The sequence below is a fragment of the Ictidomys tridecemlineatus genome, chromosome 2 (assembly GCF_052094955.1).
Source record: "Ictidomys tridecemlineatus isolate mIctTri1 chromosome 2, mIctTri1.hap1, whole genome shotgun sequence".
NCBI classification, from domain to species: Eukaryota; Metazoa; Chordata; class Mammalia; order Rodentia; family Sciuridae; genus Ictidomys; species Ictidomys tridecemlineatus.
In genome coordinates this window covers 91,200,004-91,222,660 of record NC_135478.1, presented here as the reverse complement: position 1 = coordinate 91,222,660, position 22,657 = coordinate 91,200,004, and the positions used below count along the sequence as shown (strand labels likewise).

The 22,657-nt window shown below is 37.6% G+C and overlaps 1 protein-coding gene across 2 annotated transcripts in view; it reads left to right on the top strand.

Annotated features, from left to right (window-relative positions):
- The window catches only part of Atp2a2 (ATPase sarcoplasmic/endoplasmic reticulum Ca2+ transporting 2), a 56,991-nt gene that overhangs the window by 10,017 nt on the left and 24,317 nt on the right, over nucleotides 1–22,657 (top strand). For both annotated transcript variants that reach the window (XR_013434819.1, XM_040289490.2), the window contains exons 4-7: nucleotides 33–137; nucleotides 3,122–3,260; nucleotides 19,611–19,691; nucleotides 21,091–21,176. Coding sequence is in view for 1 of the 2 variants with exons in the window: in XM_040289490.2 (XP_040145424.1) it covers nucleotides 33–137; nucleotides 3,122–3,260; nucleotides 19,611–19,691; nucleotides 21,091–21,176 (411 nt within the window). In the remaining variant the exon portion in view is untranslated. The remainder of the gene's footprint in view (nucleotides 1–32; nucleotides 138–3,121; nucleotides 3,261–19,610; nucleotides 19,692–21,090; nucleotides 21,177–22,657) is intronic.

Sequence of the window (22,657 nt, the reverse complement as noted above, 5' to 3'; positions counted from 1 at the left end):
AACAGTTCTAACATATGCCATTTATCTTCTAGGTTTTGGCTTGGTTTGAAGAAGGAGAAGAAACAATTACAGCCTTTGTAGAACCTTTCGTGATTCTACTTATATTAGTAGCCAATGCAATTGTGGGTGTTTGGCAGGTAAGCAAAAACTACTGCAGTGCTAAATTTTAGCAATTTATGTAAGTTATTTCAAACTGCACAAATCTTTTATCTTTTTCCTAATATATTGAGTAAAAAATGTCTGTAGAAAGTTTATATGATTTTTCATTTGTTTAATGATAGATTTTAGACCTGTCATGGATGTCTGTTTTGCTATTAAAATTGCTCAACCTTCTTGGTAACAAGGAATTAAGAACATGGATGAGAAGCCAGGTGTGGTGGCACATGCCTGTTGTCCCCAGCACTTGGGAGGCTAAGCCCAGAGGATTACTTGAGACCAGCCTGAACAATATAGCAAGACCATGTCTCAAAAGAAGGAAAATGGATGAGAGGAGCTACTTAAGGAAACCAGGAAATATGAGGACCAAAATCTGTCTTTATTTTTCCTAGTTGTTTCCTGTAATAAACTTTATAAACTCAACATCATCTTTGTTCTCGTTGGATTTTTAGGCGATTTTAGCTATAAAAATTATTTGAATCCTAAATTGTTTTAAGTATTGGGCTTTGGGGCTTTCGATGGATGTAGTCAACCTCTTTAAGGATTAAAATAGAGTATGCCTGTCACTTTTAAAGTGAAAGCATCTTATAAATGTAGTCCTGTTGGAATTATAAACTCAATTTTTATTAATAAATATATGATGGGCTCATGGAAGCATAGCTTATTTTTTAAGAAATTGTGTTGGGCATTGAATCCAGAGCCTTACACAGGCCACTCGAGCAAGTACTCTACCACTGAGCTACATCTCCAGTACTTAAAAGAAAATTTTGTGTATGTTTCTTTTTTCTTTATTTTACTTATTTGTTTACAGTGATGTTAAGGATTTAACCCAAGGCTTCATGCATGCTAAGCTGTGAGCTACACCAGATCCTCTCATTTTTATTATTAAGTGATTTATACCATTTATTATGATAGTTACTTTATGCACATTCCCATTTATTTCATCCTTAAAGTTATATTACTAGGCAGATCATATTCCCATTTGACAGAAGGGACACTGAGGTTCCCATACACATATTAATAGAAATTCTTGGATTTGAACCCAAGCCCAGGCAGATGTGATCTGAATTCCAAAATGAAATTTTTTTATGAAAGTTTCATAAGACTTTTAATTTGTCTTTATTTTAAAACAGAGTAACATTCTTCAGTTTTCTTATGTTTCCATAATATCCTAGGTGGTGTGAGCAATACTAAAAGGTTCTTGCCTTCTGGAAATAAATTATTATATTAGGTAGTATTGAGGAACCTGTCATTTCTGACCAGTGTCATCAAAGAAGGTGGTGATGACAAGCAGTTAGGAACTGTTACGGAGTTTTGCAGGTGGAGGCTGGGGAGATGATTTCAGCAAAGGAGGAGAATGAGAATGATACCAGATTTGTTTGAAGAATGACAGGCCTATTTGGATTTGAGTAGGAGATGTAAATGGAGCGAGAAGGAGATTATAAACTGTAGAACTGGGGGAAACCTTAGAAGTACTGTAAGTTATCCTTTTGATAGTTGTGTTTGTATTTCTCTAAGTCTACTATTTTCTGGGGTTATTGATTTAAATCTGTCATTGTTTCCCTTTCAGATTCTCTACACTCTAAATATTCCTTTTAATAGTTTGAATTGAGTAGGGGAAGGAGATGTTATTTAGGTGATTTTAATTGTCATCTTTGTCTTCTGGGTTTGAGAGATGTAGTTTATCTAATTTCAATGGACTAATTTCAATGGACTTTTGTAGTTTTATTTAGTAGGAGCAAAATATAGTGCTTGTGGAACATTTCCTTAACCCTGACTAATCCAGTTTAATTCTTCCTAACAAGATCTTGAGAAGGTGAAACTGTATAATTCATAACTTTAGGGGGTTGGACACAGTGGTACACACCTGTAACACTAGCTATTTGGGAAGTTGAAGCAGGAAGATTGCAAGTTTGAGGCCAGCCTCAGCAGTTTAGCAAGACTTTGTCTCTAAATAGAAAGGGGTGTTGGGAGACTGAGACAGGAGGATCGTGAGTTCAAAGCCAGCCTGAGCAACAGCAAGGTGCTAAGCAACTCAGTGAGACCCTGTCTCTAAATAAAATACAAAATGGGGCTGGGGATGTGGCTCAGTAGTCAGTGCCTCTGCATTCATTCCCTGGTACCACCTTCCCCCCCCCCCCAACAAAAAAAAAAGGGCTGGGGATACGCTGGGTGTTTGAGTTGCCCTGGTTTTAATCCCTAGTACAGGGGTGGGGGGACTTTGTCTCAAAATTGACTAACTGAATAGCGATAATATTCCAAATTTATTCTTCATCCAATATTAGAAACATTAGAATTTAAATTATAGTAGTTACATTAATTATGGTTAAATATTCTAATATTTAGCAGTGTGATGATGAAATTCTAGCAGTTCATTGGTCTTTAATTTCTTAGGGTTTGTGACATAACTTGATTTTTAAAAATTCATCACTGCATTTATAAGATGCCAAAACTTTTGTCTAAGCATTTTACATAAAGCTTAATTCTGAGAACACTTCCTTGAGGTAGTTGTTTTACAGGTAGTAAAACCTGTGTGTTGTAAAATTTATTCACAATCACATAGCTGTTGATTGAAACAGCCTGGATTAAACCTAGGCAACCTGACTTTAGACTGTTCTGCCATATAGCTTTTCATGTGACACAGGGTTGATATAATGGTATGGGTACATGTGGCTGGAGTTGAAGGCTGTGTGCTTAGGAACAGCAGGTTTTGTAACCTCTTTTCCTCATTATAGTTTGTTCCCTTACTCTTCTTGGGGTGTTTATCTTCATTTTTAACCCAGAATCATAAGTGCCCTTGTAAAACAATTGGCATCATAAAATATGAATTTTTAAATTCAAACTTCATTAGTTTATTATTTAATTATTAAGATTTAGATTAAAATTTTAATTCCTGGCCTAGAAATAATACTTGCAGTGGCAGGCAAGTGTTTACTACACTTATCTTTTGTTTTCTTTTATTTAGGAAAGAAATGCTGAGAACGCAATTGAAGCCCTTAAGGAATATGAGCCTGAAATGGGCAAAGTGTATCGACAGGACAGAAAGAGTGTGCAGAGGATTAAAGCTAAAGACATAGTTCCTGGTGATATCGTAGAAATTGCTGGTGAGTCAAGTTTGTCATTTTTTTTTTTTTCTCTAGGTTGTATATCTGAATGTGGTCTTTTTCTAAAGGCTATTAATTATTCTTGGGGCTAGGGCTATAGCTCATTGGCAAAGTGCTTGCCTAGCATTCGTGAGGTACTGGGTTTGATCTTCAGCACCACATAAAAATTAACAAATAAAATAAACTGCTTCTGTCCATCTACAACTACAAAGAAATAAAATAATTGTTTCACGTATCAGGTATCAGTTATATTACATTTTAATGCCATCAAAACATTCTGTTCTTTTTTCTTGTTTTTTTAATATATATATTTTAGTTTTAGGTGGACACAATAGCTTTCTTTTCTTTTTTTTTTTTTTTTTAAGAGAGAGTGAGAGAGACAGAATTTTTTTTATTATTTATTTTTTAGTTTTTGGCGGACACAATATCTTTGTTTGTATGTGGTGCTGAGGATCGAACCTGGGCCGCACGCATGCCAGGCAAGCGCGCTACCGCTTGAGCCACATCCCCAGCCCCATATTTTCATTTATTTATTTAATTATTTTTAATATTTATTTTTTAGTTTTCGGCGTACACAACATCTTTGTTTATATGTGGTGCTGAGGATCGAACCCAGGCCACACACATGCCAGGCGAGCGTGCTACCACTTGAGCCACATCACCAGCCCTCCTCCTTTTTCTTTACTGGGGATTAAAACCAGGGACTCTACCACTGGGCTACTCGAGTCCTTTTTTATTATTTTGAAATGAGGTCTTGTTAAATTGCTGAGGCAGAACTTGAACTTATGATCCTCCTGCCCTCAGCTTTCTGAGTCACTGGGATTACAGGCCTGACCCCAGAAACACTCTTGTTTTCTGTAAGATTATTTCAAAGTGTTTAACTACTTCCTTTCATATTGTTGGTAAGGCTTTTTTTTTTTTTTTTTTTTTTTTTTGTCTTTTGAGATGGGGTCTTGCTATGTTGCCATGGCTGGTCTCAAATTCCTGGTTTCAAGTGATATCCCCTTCTTCAGCCTCCTGGGTGGTTAGGACTATAGGCATGGCCATCATGCCCAGCAGAAGTGTTTTGTTTTTAAATATGTTTTACTAGTTTAGATACATCCTAGTTGCTAAAGAAGTAACACTTAAATGTTGATTTGACAGTTATAGTGAGCAGTTCATTGGGATACTATATAAGGACCTCATGGTTTATTTCTGTTTTTGATTCTTGGCACAAACATTAAGTCTAACCATCAAATTGAGTTAAAGGCAATGTCATTTACCTGAAAGCCATGCTCAGAAACACTTTTATATCATTCTGAGCCAGTGGTCTTGGCCTGGATTGTAGGGATTCACTTCAGAGTGTACCACAATGTACTGAATGTCCTACAACCTCAGAGGGGTCTAGTTCTCAACGCTCCAGATCAATACCATTTATTCAAATAGCTCCGAATCACGTTTTCCCTAGAATCAATTCGTTTAGGTTCTTTTGTCTTAAAAACATTTTATGTTTGCAATTATGTCAAAATAAAAAGTTTTAAGATGGAGAATTAACACATAGCCTTCCCTTAGGTTCTCCTAAGTTTAATATTCTATTATAGGTGCTTTTTCAGTGTATATGTACATAGGCTTTCTGTTTGAGAATGTATTACAGATCTGATGCCCCTTTACTCCTAACTACTTTAGTGTTTATTTTATAAAATGTACGTTCCCTTATCAACCTCAATGCAATTATGGAAATTGACACAATACTATTATCTATAAATAATATAGATATAATATATATATAATCTTATTGAAAATTACTAGTTGTTACTTTCTTAAAAAAATTTTTTTTCTTTAGTTGTAAATAAACACAATGACTTTAATTATTTTTATGTGGTGCTGAGGATTGAACCCAGTGCCTCACATATGCTAGGTGAGCACTCTTATCACTGAGCCCACAACCCCAGCCCCAGTTGTTACTTTTTTAAAAGAAAAAAAAATTGTGAGGTGGGGAATTAATTGGTCAGAATGGTAGCAGGGTTCAATAGCACACACGTATAATCCCAGCTGCTCAGGAGCCTGAGGCAGGAGGATTGCAAATTTGAGGCCAGCCTGGGCAAGTTAACAAGACCCTGTGTCAAAAAATAGAAAGCCCTAGGGATGTAGCTTAGTGATAAAGTGCTAGCTTAATGTTCCTGAGGCCTTGGGTTCAATCTTCAGTACCACTAGGTGGGGCGGGGGGAGAAGCAAGAAAATAGGTCAAAATGAGGAACGTTAGACACAGAGAAGCTATTTTAGTAATTGAGGTAAGAAATAATGAGGGCAAGACATAACTAGGGCAGCAGCCTTAAGAATAATGTAAGATGTTAGGAGTTTATGAATGTGGTTCTTAAACAGGCATGTACATGGGAATCATTTGGGGCTACTCTTTACCAGGTCTCAACCCAAAATATTAATGAAATGTCCCTTTAGTGTGGAATTGTAGTCGTGTATTTTGAAAGTGAGCCTCTGATTTAAATGCAAAGGAACAGGTTTGGATCACTAAGTGGATATAGAATCAAAGGTGTTGGTAGGATTTCTAGTTTAGATGATTGGATCAGAGTAACTAAGGAAGACTGACAGGAAAATAATTGTCATTCCATAAACATATGGTAGGTTGGGTTGCAGATGGCCTCGCCTACATATGTATATACAGTTGTTTGGCTTCAATTGCCATTTCTCCAGCTTCATCTGGGATACATTCTCAGCCTGTCAAATTGAGAATATTTTAATGTATTTGGTCTACTATTTCAGTGTATTGGGTCTCCATTAAGACTATAGCCAGCTTCTTTTCTGCCTTGATGGTTTTGGTTTCTTTTTTCCTCTGAATTCTGTTTCTTGCTGGGCTTTGCCTTCTTGGTAGGGCATTCTAACCACCTAGTGGACTCAGACAATCTTGGGATCTTTGGGATTCTTCCCTCTCTTATCATCTTATTTGACACTGAGACCATTGGCTCTACTGACCTCAGAGCACATCCAAGTCCATGAACTGTCTCGTTGGTTATCACACCAGTCTGGCTGTTGTCTTACACTGTAACTATCCTAGGGAGGCTCTGGCTTTCCTTGTTGGTTTCCCTATTGCTCTTGAAATATAAAATTCTTTCTTTGACTTAATAGAACTTGCATGTCCCTGCTTCTGTGAATTCATCTTATGCAGTTTGTTTATGCTCCAGGCATACAGGCTTTTTCAGTACCACCAGATTTTTTCCTTACCTTTTTTGGAAAGTTTGATAAATCCTACAGACTTTATTCACTTGCCCAATGCATTGATCACATAGTGGAGAAGCTTTGGTTATAACCCTGATCTGACTTTCTGCACACTGTATATTTCCATTTTTTTGTATTATATATATTGCATTTGACAGTTTAGGAACGACAGATAATGGTTGATTCATAGTGTGTGATCTGAGATTTCTAGTCTTCTAGAATCTCTTTAATTTATTTAATTCCCCTCTTTCTTGCCCCCAGTAATGGGAATTGAACCTACATCCACTCACTGCTGAGTTACACCTCCAGCACTCTTTAATTCTTAAGACAGAGTCTTGTTAAGTTGCTAAAACTGATCTAGAACTTGTGATCCTCCTGTCTTAGCCTCTAGAGTCACTGGGATTATAGGTGTGCACCACTGCACCAGCCTATTTTATCTGTTTTTAATGGTACAGTTCTGTGCCATTAAGTATGTTCATACTGTCATACCGCTATCACCACCATCCATCTCCATTACTTTTTCATCACCCCTCAACCTAAAAACCATATATCCATTAAAAACTCATTTCCCATTCTCTTCTCCCTTGGCTCCTGACAATTATTTCCTGTCTTTTAATATTAAAAACAAATTAAACTCAAAAAACCAAGTTGAATATTCAAAAAAGATGAGTTTTAAATTCCTTGTTCTTCATCTCAGGTGAATATAATATCTGCTACAGGCAATACATACATTAAAATTCATTTCCCTTTCACCAGTTTCTGAATCCTTAATGGGAAGTGTCACCTTGACAGTTGACACCTTCTTGTTGGGTATGTCTTGTGTTCTCTAAAATCAGAAGTAGAGGGTAGGTTCAGTTAATGGGAACATGCTTATTTTATTTCGCAGCTTACTGTACAGAATAGATCATTGCCATCTGTGCATGTGGTCAGTAATAGCTGAACTTAAAATGTATGGATACTGTAGTAACTTTGCAAATGATTTTTTAACCTTCAATCACTGCAAATAAATAACTATTCACCTTTTGTAGTTGAAAAATGAGTCTTTGTGGCTTATTTCCTCTGCCTTCAACTACTTATTAGATGATATATAGTGTACTTGGTAAATCTATACATAGCGTAGGTATCAATCCTTTCAGTTATACCCAGGTCACCATTTTTTTAAATGGCTTTACTGAGACAATAGCATGTCATTTGTTTACTCTTAAAGTACACAGTTAATACCGAGTGCTGTGGCACATGCCTATAATCCCAGCAGCTCAGGATGTTGAGGCAAGAAGATCTCAAGTTCAGAGCCAGCCTCAGCAAGGTACTAAACTCAGTGAGACTCTGTCTCTAAATAAAATACAAAAAAATAAAGCTGGGGATGTGGCTCAGTGCCCCTGAGTTCCATCCCTGGTACCCACCCCACCCCCTGTCAAAAAAAAAATATACAGTTAAGTGTTGTCACAGAGTCTGTAATCATCACTGTCTAATTGTGGAACATTTTCATCCTCTGGCTATTATGTATTATTTTTCTTTGTATTTAACCTAATAATTCAGTTCTTGGAAAGTGTAGAAGTGAATTTCATTCGGATTTTTTTTTTCTTAAAGTTTTATTGTCACCAGGTATGGTGGCACACACCTGTAATTGTAGCTGCTTGGAAGGCTAAGGCATGGTTTAAAATTTGAGGCTAGCATGGACAACTTACCAAGACCCTGTCCCCCAAAAGAGGGAAAAGTCTTACTAAGTCTACCTAAACTGAAAGAATGGCATAAATTGAGCTTTTATAATTTAAAATATATAATAGTTTTATGCTTTTATTTAAACTATAAATTGGGCATGAAAAGGTAATTATATATTGGAACAATGGAAAATATTGTAAAATATTTGGAAATTGAAAATGTACTGACTTGTGTTCCTGATGCTTTCAGACAGGAACAGAGCTTTTTGTCATTTAGAATGTTAAGTTTCATCTCCTGTCTCTAAGTGATAAAGTTCTTTTTGCCATCTGTTGGAAGATATCTGATAGGATGATTCAGTTGAGTTTTTGGAAGGTTAGGCTGGATTGGTTTTTGGGGGGGAGATGTGGAAAGCGTTAAGGAAATTAAATTTAGATGTTGCTATTACTAGTTAATAACCTTTCCAAGAAGAAGTTGTCTTAAGTATGAATTACAACTAGGGTTCACATAAGCATTTGTATCTAGAACACAGGATCCAAATAACATTGATTTGGCAAATAAATATTTGGGAATAATGACTCATGTATTCATCTTCTAAAGCCACAGTAGTTTTACATTATCTTAGTGCCAAGAAAATAGTTCTCTAGATGGATGGAAACCAAAAATAGTAAAATTGCATATGATCTTAAGAAGCAAATGTCAGTATTCTAAAACTTTGTGTTACTTGCTGATATTATAAAAGTGAATCAAGTGAGAGCAAAAAATGTCCCAATTTTAGCATTTGGGGGTTATTGATTTTTTTAAGGGCATTGTTTTCTGGATTGTTTAAAACAAAACTTCATGTATCTTGGTAACCTGGGGTTGACAGATAGCACAAGAACATAAACTCAGATGACTTTGGTCCTGTAGTGTACTTTGGACTGACTCCTGTTTTTGATTATGTAAGTGATAGAAATGACACAATCTTAAATAAAATTGTATTTGCTTTAGAGCTGTAAGAAATTTATATTCCCTAAAGTGAAGATGAAATGTTGGGCTGTAGTGCCAACAATTTTAAAATATATTCAAGTATAGAATAATTCTTAAACTTCACTAATACTTAAAGGAAAGTATGTTTCACTTTTAATAGTAAACTTGCAATATTGAAATTTGGTAACCACACATGAAGTGGCTTTTCCAATCAGTTGTCAGTTGCGTAAAAGGCAAAGTTGTGAAATAGGTGACTCAATATGTGTAAGAAAATCTAGATTATCTGAATTCTGCATGACATTAGACAAAGCTGATTGACCTCTTTACAGAATCAGGTAATTACAGTGGACTCTTCAAGAGAGTGTTCTGGCTCTAGAATATATCTGATTCTAATAGTTTGATCATGAGGCTTAGACTGATTTCACTTTGGGGATTGGGGCAGAGTCTGGCTTTGAACATTCAGCAAATATTTAATCCACATCTGCTGAGCTCCCAGATGCTATAGAACAGAAGGTTGACAAAGATTGATTTTGGGACTAGGATTGTGGCTTAGTGGTAGAGTGCTTGCCTAGCATGCATGAGGCACTGGGTTCGATCCCCAGCACCACATAAAATAGACAAATAAAATAAAAGTATTGTGGCCATCTACAACTAAAAAAAAATAATTAAAAAAAAGATTTGTTTTTGAAAAGGACCAGCTAGTAAATATTTGAGGCTTTTTGTCTCTCATGTTCCATATCCAGTCTATTTGGCAAATTTTTTTTTTTAATTTAAACTATCTTTTAAAAATGTAAAAACAAGGTCTGTGGTTGTGAGTCAGTGGAAAAGCACTTGCCTAGCATGTGTAAGGCACTAGGTTTGATCCTCAGCATCACATAAAAATAAATAAATAAATATAATGAAAAATGTAAAAATGAGAACTTAAAAGACATGGTCGGGGGGTGCAGGTTTAGTTGCACATGCCTGTAATCCCAGCAACATGGGAGGCTTAAGGCAGGAGGATCATAAGTTTAAGGCCAGCCTTGATAACTTAGTAAGACCCTGTTTCAAAATAAAAAATGTGGAGGCTGGGGATATAACTTAGTTGGAAGAGTGCTTGCCTTGCATGCACAAAGCCCTAGGTTCAATCCCCAGCACCACAAAAAAATACATACAAAAAGTGGTGTGGTTTTCGACATAGCATAGAGTGTAGAATACTTGCCTGGCATGTGTGAGGCACTGGGTTTATAACTAATACTTCAGAGGGGAAAAATGTGCCTTAAGATTTAGCCAGCAGTTTGGCATGTTTAGAGCAACACTTTTCTAACTTCAGATTCAGAGAAATCACCTGATAAGGTATCATCACAATGAACAGTTTTGTTCTTAAATAATAAACAGAATCACAAGCAAAGAGGTATGACCAAGTAAGGTTTTGAGAATGTTTATTCTGGTTCGTTTTCTTCCCTCCTTGTGTAGAATTATTTCATGGTGAGAAGGATGAGAGAACAAGGGCTCTTTAGAGATGCAGGTTGAAATATCTGTATCCAGATAAAACAGAAAATAATTATTTTTTGTGAATCCTGGAAGCTACATCTGTTTTTAAAACAGAATAATTCTTTATCTGAAGAACTTGTATAGGGGCTGGAGTTGTAGCTCAGCGGTAGAGCGCTTGCCTAGCACGGGCAAGGCACTAGGTTCGATTCTCAACACCACATAAATAAATAAATGAATGAATGAATGTATTGTGTTCAGCAACAACTAAAAAAAAATTAAAAAAGAACGTGGGGGTGGGGCTGTAGTAGAGCATTTGCCTAGCATGTGTGAGACACTGGGTTCTATCCTAAGCACCATATAAAAATAAATAAATAAAATAAAGGTCCATCTACAACTAAAAAAAAAATTTTTTTTAAAGCAGTTTTTTTTTTTAATTTTAATATCTATTTTTTAGTTCTCGGCGGACACAACATCTTTGTTTGTATGTGGTGCTGAGGATCGAACCCGGGCCGCACGCATGCCAGGCGAGCGCTACTGCTTGAGCCACATCCCCAGCCCTAAAAAAACGATTTTAAAAAACTTGTTTAAAGCAGAATAGCAAAATGAAAACAAATCAATGCAGGTATTTAGAATTAGAGAGTTTTGAGACCTAAGGTCCTTCAGCAGTGTTAGGATATTAAAAACTCAGAAATGAGGCACTCTCAGAGGTCTCTCTAGCCATCAGACCGTGATGGACCAGTCGATCTTGAAACCTGACCTGATTTCATGGGGCTGGCATTTCCTGATTTCCTGTAATTACCTCCTCTCCCTTCCCATGACTCAGTGAGAGTCGCAGTACCAGTAAGTGTCAACCTTTCCATTGAGATTAGGATTTTGGAAAAGTAGAAGAAAACTACATGGTTTGGGATTCAGTTTTCCTAAGTTTATTAAAGACGATCACTTTCGAAAACCAAGCAAAGCGCTCAACATTGCCAGAGCTGGGACCATTGCAAGGTTGAGAGTTGTAGGGAGATGGCAGGAATCTGAATTTGGTGGAAACCATAGCCATTTATAGGGAATTCTTCTATGAATTAAAGCGTTTTTCACAAAAGTATTTGTCCTATAGCACTGTAATGGAAGAGTTAGAAACACCAGATGGCCTTGAAATGGAGACTGATTTGAGCCTGTAGTGTGGTTGTACAATACTGGGACCTTGAAAAGTGCCTCGCTAATAAAATGAGAAGGAGATAATGGCATGTTTCTTGTGAGCAGTTGAGAGGTTGAAGTAGTGACTTATGCAGCCTTTACAACAAGTACTTGGTATAATAGCAGTGTTCTCGGGCTGGGGTTGTGGCTCAGTGGTAGAGCGCCTGCCTTACACATGTGAAGCACTGGATTTGATCCTTAGCACCACATATAAATAAATAAAGGCATTATGTTCATCTACAAAAAGAATGATCTAGCCAGGTGCCATGGTACATGCCTGTGATCCCAGCAGCTTGGGAGGCTGAGGCAGGAGGGTCGCAAATTCAAAGCCAGCCTCAGCAACTTAGCCAAGACCCTGTCTCAGAAAAAAGCTGGGGATATGTGGCTCAGTGGGTAAGTACCCCTGGGTTCAATTCCCAACACCAAAAAAATGATCCAGAAGGTAACTACTGTTAACAGTGATGCATATTTGTTGAATAACCTGTTTAAAGTATGTTTTTACCTTTGTAGTTTAAAAAAGAAAAAGTCATATTGGGAGATACGCCACATGTTGTACACTCTAACCTTAGCTAGCCCATGGCTGCCTCTACCACATATATTCATGGTTACCATGCTGTTTTTTATTTCTCTAGTATTTAGGAACATGCCTGCATAGAACCAGCCAAGCCAATTTTAAAATCAGTTTTATTTTAAAGTATTCCTTTTGATTTAAAATGTACCCTTTTTAAAAAATTATTTTTAGTCTCACTGAAGAACTTAACTGTTAAGTATTAGTAAACCTTATTTAACCCAACTAATCTCAGATCTCTTTGGTCCCTGATTTTTTATTGTTTGTTGATTTGTGACATAGTTCAACTTGATAGAAGTCTCTTGATGTTTGTATATTAAAGGAAATGTGTGCTGCAAGCATTTTGTTCATTGACAAGTATTTTACTTAGCAATGTACCCAACACACAGTGAGTGGTAGGAATTAGGGAATCATTGGTAGCCCATAGACTCTGCCTTCATAGAGCTTTTGGTCTCTTGATATAGGTACACCAGAACATAGTGTTGAGTATCAGGAAGGGGTGCTCTTTGTGGCCCATCCTAAGGGATAACCAGCCTAATTTGAGAGTTCAGGGAAATCCTTGCTCTGTAGGGAAGAAAAGAGAGGGTGTGTGAGTACCCAGAAAGCACCATGAGGAACTGAATTGTGTTTGAAGTTCAGAGAGGAGAGAGTGGTGAGGGGTAGGCAGCAGTTGGTCATGTTATAATCTGTGGTGGGAGACTAACTTATATCTCTAGTCTTGTAAGAAGAAGCACTTGAAACACAGGAGAGTAGTTTCACATTGGTTTTTTACTTTTGGAACTAGGTATTGAACCCCAGGAGTACTCTACCACCGAGCTACATGCCCAGCCTTTTATTATTATTATTATTATTTTTTTTTATGAGAGAGAGAATTTTTTAATATTTATTTTTTAGTCTTTGGCGGACACAACATCTTTGTATGTGGTGCTGAGGATCGAACCCCGGGCCGCACACATGCCAGGCAATCACGCTACTGCTTGAGCCACATCCCCAGCCCCTATTATTATTATTATTTTTAGACAGGTTCTCCTTTAATTGCTTTGGGCCTTGCTAAATTTCTGAGGCTGACCTCAAACTTGTGATCTCCTGTCTCAGCCTTCCCAGGTGCTGAAATTATAGAAGTGTGACACCACACCTGGCCACATTGGCACTTTTAAAAAGAGAATGCTACCCACCAAATGAGATTGGGGCAAATGTAATCTATATTGTGGTGCTCTATAATGTTATTCCTGCTCACCCAAGGCCTGGAAGTAATAAGCAAGTAGTGAAAATGCAAGTCATAGTTAAATGTGTAAGGATAATTTATTTCGTTATGACTTGCTTTTTCTAGAGCCATTTAAACTTAAAAACAATAGTGAAATATTTTTTAAAAAGATAAAAAAATGGGGCTGGGGTTGTGGCTCAGCGGTAGAGCCCTCGCCTATCACATGTAAGGCACTGGATTTGATCCTCAGCACCACATAAAAATAAATAGAATAAAGATATTGTGTCCAACTATAACTAATTTTTTTTTTAAATAATAGTGGAGGGAAGGATTGAGGCTCAGTGGTAGAATGCTTGTCTAGGATGTGCAAGGCCCTGGGTTCAATCCCCAGCCTCACCACCCCCCCCCCAAAAAAAAAAAACATTTAGGGAACAATTTTTCTTATAAAAGAGTTGAATAATTCTATTTTCCACTGGAAATTATACATAAATGTTTAATAAATATTTTTTGAGTGCTGCTTATTTTTTTTTAGAGAGAGAATTTTCTTTTTTAATATTTATTTTTTAGTCTCAGCGGACACAACATCCCTGTTTGTATGTGGTGCTGAGGATCGAACCCGGGCTTCACGCATGCCAGGCGAGCAGGACACCGCTTGAGCCACATCCCCAGCCCAGAGTGCTGCTTATTTTAAACATTGGTGTTTATATTTTACATAAGTGATGCAAATAGTGTTTCTCATGGCTTATGAATACCTTTGGTTCAGTTCTAAAATGTGACAAAGTAATAATTTCCTTTAAGCAAATTATACTCTTGGTAACCCTAACCTAGAGTGTACTCTGAGGATTTTTGTTTAAAGTGGAAACCTTTATTGTGTTGGCAAAGAAAAGAGGTATGAACTGAGGGAGCAAGATAGCTGAGTTAAAATAAAGTGTTAAAGGAAGGTAGTTTAATAACAGATATTCTTTTATTATACCTCCCTTCATCCAAAGAGACAGAAAAACAATTTTGGAGGAAAAACTTGCATAGCTTTCTCTTGGCAAGAGGAAGAATTTTCCACTACCGCTTGCCCTGAGGGCATTGACATGCCCCATCAGGGAAATATTACTGGATGTGATCATCAGAACAATACTGCCTGCTCCTCAGGCACAAACCCTCTGTCTATAATTCACAGAACAAAAGGAAATTGTTGTCTTTGAAAAGTATTCCATGGGTCCTTCCTAGATCTTTTAACTCCTTCTTAAGAAAACCTGCTTCCTAATGGTCAGACCATTCTAAATAGACTTACCAACAGAAAGAGTGAAGCAGAGCCCCACAGCACAGTTAACTGAAGTGTTGGATTAGTTGAGCAAGAAGATTGAAAAACCTGTTTAGGGGGTGGCTGGAGTGTGGCTCAGTGGCAGAGCACTTGCCTAGCATGTGTGAGGCACTGGGTTCAATTCTCAGCGCTGCATAAAATAAATAAATAAAGATATTGTGTTCATCTACAGCTAAAAATATATATATATTTTAAAAAACTATTCAGGTTCATGCTGCGTTGGCACCTTTCTGCAAAGAGGTCATCTTCTAATGGAAATAGCAATCTATAATTTTTAAGTAGTAGTTTCCCAAATGCTGAGAAGTCAGATATTCTAACAGTAGAGCTAATGTCCTAGTACAGTGGAAGCAGCATACAGTAGAGGCTGTTCTAAACAAGCCCTTCACACATCTCTGATCCTGTGGTTTTGCACTTTTCCCTTGTGTTAATTTTTCTAGTGATTTTTGGAAAAATTTAAAATGTGTGAAGTCCTAGGTCCTGCTCCAAATGCATTGAAAAGGGAGTCCTAGCCAGGTGTGGTGGTGCACACCTGTAATCCCAGCGGTCCAGAGACTGAGGCATGAGGATTGTGAGTTCAAAGCCAGCACCAGCAATTTAGGGAGGCCCTAAGCAACTTAGCTATTGGGCAAAACCCTGCCTCAAAATTTTTTTGCGGGGGTGGGGGTGTGTGAATCATAGGACTGGAGATACTGCAGAACCACAACCCCAGTCCTCCCCCCCCCCCCTTTAAGAGAATTTTGTTAATTTGACAGGGCTGACCTCCAATTTAAGATCATTCTGCCTGGGAGGGCTGGGGTTGTGGCTCAGTGGTAGAGCGCTTGCCTGGCATGTGTGAGGCAGTTCTCAGCACCACATATGATTAATAAATAAAGGTATTATGTTCATCTACAACTTAAAAAATAAATCTTCTACAGTACTTGATTTCAGGTGTGTGCTGTTGAGCCCCCCCCCCCCCCAATCGACTTTCAGTCACTAAATTTTTTTTTTTTTTTTAATATGATGAGCCACATTACTGGCCTTTTTCTTTTCTTTTTAATTTTTTTTTTATTGGTTGTTCAAAACCTTACAAAGCTCTTGACATATCATACTTCGAACAATAGTTTCAAGTGAGTTATGAACTCCCATTTTTACCCCAAATACAGATTGCAGAATCACATAGGTTACACATTCACATTTTTACATAATGCCATACTAGACAGTCACTAAATTTTAATTGCCTTTTGTGCATGGGTACTGGGGATTTAGCCCAGGGGCACTTTATCACTGAACCAAACCACATCCCTGGCCTTTTTTTTTGGAGTCAGGGTTTACCTAAATTGCTTAGGCTAGTCTGGAACTTTAGCCCTACTTCAGCCTCCTAAATAGCTGGGATTACAGGCCCATGCCATGCCCATCTTAATTGCTATTCTAATTAGAATGTCAGTTGTGAGATGGAAAAAAGGTTGAGAAGAATTGAAGGCAATTTTTAAGGGTTTTCCCCATCTTTTGTACTTTAAACATGTGAAGCATTCATTTCTCAATATTGAGTCAAAGTTAAATGTGTACAATATAACTTTGTATACATTAAAGAAAGACACTGTTTATATATTTAACCCAACCTTTAGAGGAAGACTAGATGGTTAATTTATAACATCAATATAAGTATTTTTCATGCAGCAAATGTGGTATTTGTCCCACCCTAATAGATAATGCGACTGTATGTATTATCCTGGAAATTTAACTTTGGTATTTATTGCCTCAAAAAAAAAATGTTTTCTGTTTGTCTAAACCTCTGCTCTTAGGGGTAGGGACACAGCTCAGTTGGTAGAGTGCTTGCCTTACATGCACTAGGCCTTGGGTTCAATCCTTAGCAACACACACACACCAAAAAAAAAAAAAAAAAAGACTCTGCTCTTACACTGAAATTCAGCAAAACAAGCCCAGCACTTTTGCATCCTCTTATAGTTGGCCCCTAATTTGCATACTAGCTTTGCTGGTCTTAAATGTGTCAGGGGCTGGGGTTGAGGCTCAATGGTAGAGTGCTCGCCTAGCATGCATGAGGTACACTGGGTTCAATCCTCAGCACCACCTAAAAATAAAATAAAGATATTGTATCCACCAAAAAATAATTTTAAAAAAGTACATTTAAAAATGTGTCATGTATATGAGAGCCTGAACTAAGGATTATATGTCAGATTTTTTTTGGCTTGAGAAGAGCACAGTTTCTCCTGTGTCAATTGCTTTGTTTTGGTGCTGGGCATGGAACCCAGGACCTCATCTGTGCTAGCTATTTCTTTATCCATTAGATGTGTACCCTTCATCATAACATGCACAGAATTTTAAATTTTCTAAAATGAAAGGTTCTGGTTTATTCATTTGGAATATTGCTCTTCGTTGCATAAGCATTTCCAGCAGGAATTTCACCTCAACGTATGTGTCCCTGCAGTCAAATGCTAGGATGATCTTTGCCTCTTGAGATTATGTATTACTCTTTCTGTGCCATTTTGCAATCACATTGCCTACTGCAAAGTTGTTTCATGCACTAAAGGTAAAAAAGCAAATCATATTCTTAAAAACTCTGAAGTGTAAATTTGAAACTAAATTGTAGATTTAACAAGTCCAGTGTTTACCTTTTTTCTCTTCAAAATTTATTTCTTAAACAGGACGACTATTTTGTTACTTTACATATAACCAGTGACAATAATAATTAAGTATATAGAATAAGTTTAGAAAAATGAAGTTTTGACTTTAGAATAAATCTCCCTAGAATTACAAATGATATTTTAATTTTTATTTTTTACATTAATACTTATAAAACCACGCCGGTTTCAGAAAGTCATGGAAAGCTATTTTACACTTCTGGGATGATGGTACTAGGGGTGGAATCCTAGTACCTAGGGCCTATGCCACTCTACCACTGAGCTGCACTCCCAGCCCCCTACATTCCACTACCCACCTCCGCCAACATGCTAGGGATGGAACCCAGGCTGCATCCCAGCCCTTGTTTTTTATTTTGAGTGAAAATCTTGCCCAGTTGCTGAAGTTGGCCTAGAACTTGAGATACTCCAGCCTCCAGGGATTAAGATATGGTCCCTTTAAAGAGTTATTAAAGGAATTCTTTAGCCTAGGAAAGAAAGTTCAGTTGACTAAAAGATCTTTTTCAAGTTATGCAAAAGTTTTATTAATTTGTGATAATACACTTTTCAAAGGGTACCAGAGCAAATAAGGTGAGAAAGTCTCCTCCATCCATGCCCCAGTGTTTCCAGTTTGTTAACACCTTCCCAGAGGTATTTTCTTATGCCACTGGCAGCCCCATACACATCACTCACATCTAAGATATACTCAGCGTGCATTGTGTCTTAGAGGAAGTTTTCACATTATTGTTAGTAGAGTCTATTACCAAAAGACTGTGCTGTGAATTAAACACGTGCTCTGTGAGCAGTGTCAGTAGGGTAAATTCCTGTAGGAGAATTAGGGTAAAAGGGGTATGGTAATGCATGCCTATAATCCCAGCCACTCAGGAGGCTAAAGAGGAGGACTACCCTGTCTCTAAATAGAAAAAAGGACTGGGGATATGGCTCTGGTGGCTTCACCTGGATTTAATCCCTGGTATGGGAAAGGAATGGAGTTATGGGGTAAAAATGTTGTGCTTTGCAGTTTGGGTATATATTGCCAGTTTGCCTGCCAAATTTTGCAGCCTTCCTCTTTGACCAGTAGCACACATACAGGGTGATCACAAAGTCTGGAAGGGAGTTGTAAATACCAGATGTGCCTGTTGATATTACATGAGTGTTTCCCACATTAATAGTTTTTGTTTATTAGATTCATAGTTAAAAGTAGTGTCTGTACAGATTTTTTTAAAATTTAAAAATTTTTTTTGTAGTTGTAGATGGACAGGATGCCTTTATTTTATTTGTGCTTCACACATGCTAGGCAAGCTCTCTACTGCTGAGCTACAGCCCCAGCCCTGTACTCTTTTTTTTTTTTTTTTGGTACTGAGGATTGAACTCAGGGACACTCGACCACTAAGTTACAACCCCAGCCCTATTTTGTATTCTATTTAGAGATAGGGTCTTGCTGAGTTGCTTAGTGCTTCAGCTTTGCAGAGGCTGGCTTTGAACTCACGATCCTCCTGCCTCAGCCTCCCAAGCTGCTAGAATTAGAGGCATGCACCACTGTGCCCGGCTCCAGATTTATTTTTGAATTATCTTATGTGAGGTTAATTGAGCATCTTTTTGGAAAACCATCTGTTTCCTGTTCATAATAATGTAACTGTTCTTAATGAACTGAATCACAAGATACAGGAAGCCTAAGAAATACCTTACTTATTACACAGCGAAAGCTTGGTGGCCTATATGAGCATGTATGTAGCCAAACTTTTTTTTTTTTTTTTTTTTTTAATCTGGAGATAGATTGATTGGGAGTGGGGTGGGGAACTAGGTCTTACTGAGTTCCTTAGCTCCTCTCAAGTTTCTGTGAACTTGCGATCCTCATCCAGGGATATTGTACCACTAAGCTGCATCCCCAGCCCTTATTTATTTTAAGACAGGATCTTGCTAAGTTGCCCAGGCTGGCCTTAGCACTCTGCCACAGCCTCAGAGTGCTACTATCACAGTTTTTATGAACTTGAGATAGGTTGATCATTTGTTTGTTTTAGTGACTTTTGTATTTTGTACTGTATATAGACTATTTTCTTTAAGAATTATGTTTGATTTGAAGTAAAATTATAATATGGTTATAATTATAACTGTGGCAAAACTTGCTCACTTTATCTCTTCCTTCCCTTAGTTGGTGACAAAGTTCCTGCTGATATAAGATTGACTTCCATCAAATCGACAACTTTGAGAGTTGACCAGTCGATTCTCACTGGTAAGTATTAGCATATTGGAAAGTCACTGACATTGCTCAACCCTCTCATTTCCCATGCTAATAGAGTTAGCTCTTGCCCACTGTCCCTTACGGTATTTCACCCTAATTCTCTCTTCTTTGATATTTGTTTTCTTAGGGCTTTGACTTTTTTTTTTTTTTTTTTTTGGTGGGGGTTGCGGGGGGACCAGAGATTGAACTCAGGGGCATTTGACCACTGAGCCACATCCCCAGCCCTATTTTGTATTTTATTTAGAGACAGGATTTCACAGTTGCTTAGCACCTCGCTGTTACTCAGGCTGGTTTTGAATCTCCATCCTCCTGTCTCAGCCTTCTGAGCTTCAGGATTACAGGTGTGCCCGGCTACAAAAAAACAGTTTTGGTTTTAAAATAAAATCAATTTTACTTTTTAAAAAAAGGTTACAAATTTCTCATTAATTGAGACTAATAATCTGAGATGTTTTCCTATTTTGTGGAAAGTGACTGATTCAATGCTGAGATGTTTTTCCCACTGGAGGAGTACTAATCTTGCATCTACATACTTTGCAATAAGCAAAGGTACAATTAATAACTGTGAGCCAAAAAAGGCAACTATTTAGCTACCTGCAGTTTGCATTCCTAGGTTTGTGATTTTTTTTTTTTTTCATTTTCCTTTCTTTGTGTGATAAAGGCACAATTTAGGGTGGAGGGTTCCAATTGACTGGAAGTAAGGTTGTCAGAAGATTAACTCTGAAAACAATACTAACCTGAATTAAATAGCTAGTAAACATAAAATCTAAAGGCTACCAAGAGTTATCTGATTATCAGTTTTTAAAAGCAACTAATGTCATAGATACCATGAATGAGTAACCTAGGCTCCTAATTTTAATTGTTTTGTTACATGAATAGCTTATCTAAACTCCCATTAGCAGCAACAAGCTGCAAGCCATTTAAGCCATAAAATGTTAAGGAAATGATTGGGTTGAAGGCCTGAAATTCTCAGGGTGGGTCTCCCTTAACAGTTGCTATTTAAAAATGCTTCAAAGTGTCTTGTTAAATAATCTATAACAATATAGTTTTAGGCCAAATGAGGAACCATATCTTTTGTCAGATTCATAATAGTGTATAGGGTAGTAAATTAATTCCACTAGTTATTCCAGAAAATAAATATGATTGGAATTTTATTTCAAAATTTAGCTCCTCCTTTATTTTGAAATTAAAATTACTTTATCTTCACATTCTTTATTCTGGAATTTCCATTTCTAAATTATCATAGTTTGCCCCTTTTTAATGGATTGGACCTTATGTTCCTTTTCCCAAGTTGATAATATCCCTAAAATGGAAATGGGTTGATATGGATGAGGGTTCCTGGGATCTGGGGGTGCCAGATCTAACTGTATCTTCTGTCTCACAACCTGCTTAGGTGAGTCTGTTTCAGTTATTAAGCACACCGACCCTGTTCCTGACCCACGGGCTGTCAACCAAGATAAAAAGAATATGCTGTTTTCTGTGAGTACCCTATCATATTCCTCCGGGGAGGTGGGGAGAGTTGATGGTGCTGCAGATTGAAACCATGGCCTCACACATGCTGAGCACCCACTGTGCCACTGAGCTACATCTTTTCCCTCTGTTTTTTATTTTATTTTATGTACTGGGGATTGAATCACTGAGCCACATCCCTAGCCATTTTTCCTTTGACACAGGGTCTCACTGAGTTGCTTAGGGCCTCAATAAACTGTCCAGGCTGGCCTCCCAACTTACAGTCTCCTGCCTCAGCTTCCCTAGCTGCTGGAATTATAGGTATGCACCACAACATCTGGCTCAAATGTATTTTTACCTGGAGACATACCTGGACTTTTAAAGATCCATGGATGTTGTTTTTCACTGGCTGCCTTCAACGGCTTTAGAAAATATTGGGTATTATTCCAAAGGATAATTACACCCTTATGGTTAGTCTCAGCTGTCAGAAAACATCAATAATAGTGCTCTGGGTGTAGTCAGTGGTAGAGCACATGCTTTGCATGTAAGAGGCCCTGACATCAATCTATCACCAAAAAAAAAAGAAAAAAAAATCCAATGATAACCCAGTTGTGGAATGTTGTCTTTTGTTTTGATTGGCAAGTTTTGAGGGACGAAAAAAAGATTAGGTCAAACATGGTGAAATTCTATAAACATAATTGAAAAAGTAAGTTTGTTTGGAGAAGCCTTAGCCTGCAGAGAGTGTTTTCAGAATGGGGTAGGTGCTACTGCTGCTGCTGTTCTTTCTGGCTCACAAAGAAAAGGTGTGTGTTTGCAGAAAGTACAAACAGGCAAACTTTTCAGTCTAGGTGACAGGTAGGTGAATGTTAATTGTACTATTTAATTCTTAAATACCATAGAAATGGTTGTGGAATCTAGAGTGATATTTCAAATGATGGAATTTTATGTGTTAATAAGAGCTTAGCCAATGTAAGTAAAATAATGAATTATAGTCAAAGTAAGCCATATAATTTCAATGGTAGGAAGTAAAGTGAAATAGGGAGAGGACACTGACACTTGAATTTGTTGACTTTTGAATTCTGGTGCTTAAGTACAGCTCCTCCAGATAGCCTGTGGGGCTGGTTGCCCTTCTTATCATAGCTGACAAAAGTAGGAGAGCCTCAGCTGTTGGAGCTGAAAATGAAGAAAGCATAGAGTTAAGAATTGTGGAGGGGGCTGGGTGCGGCCCGGGTTCGATCCTCAGCACCACATACAAACAAAGATGTTGTGTCCGCAGAGAACTAAAAAATAAATATTTTAAAAAAAAAAGAGTTGTGGAGTTTGAGAACCTGGGAACACGGAATGGTTGGAGTGCTGCCATGCCCAAGGCCTACAAACTAGGCTGCATCTTGTGAACAGAGATCCAGTGGGTCAGCACATTGCTGCTCTGGGTTAAGTAGGCACTGCCTGGAATCCAGGCCAGGTTTGGGGAAGTACCTTGGTGCCTTCAAGAGGCATTGCTCACGCACAGT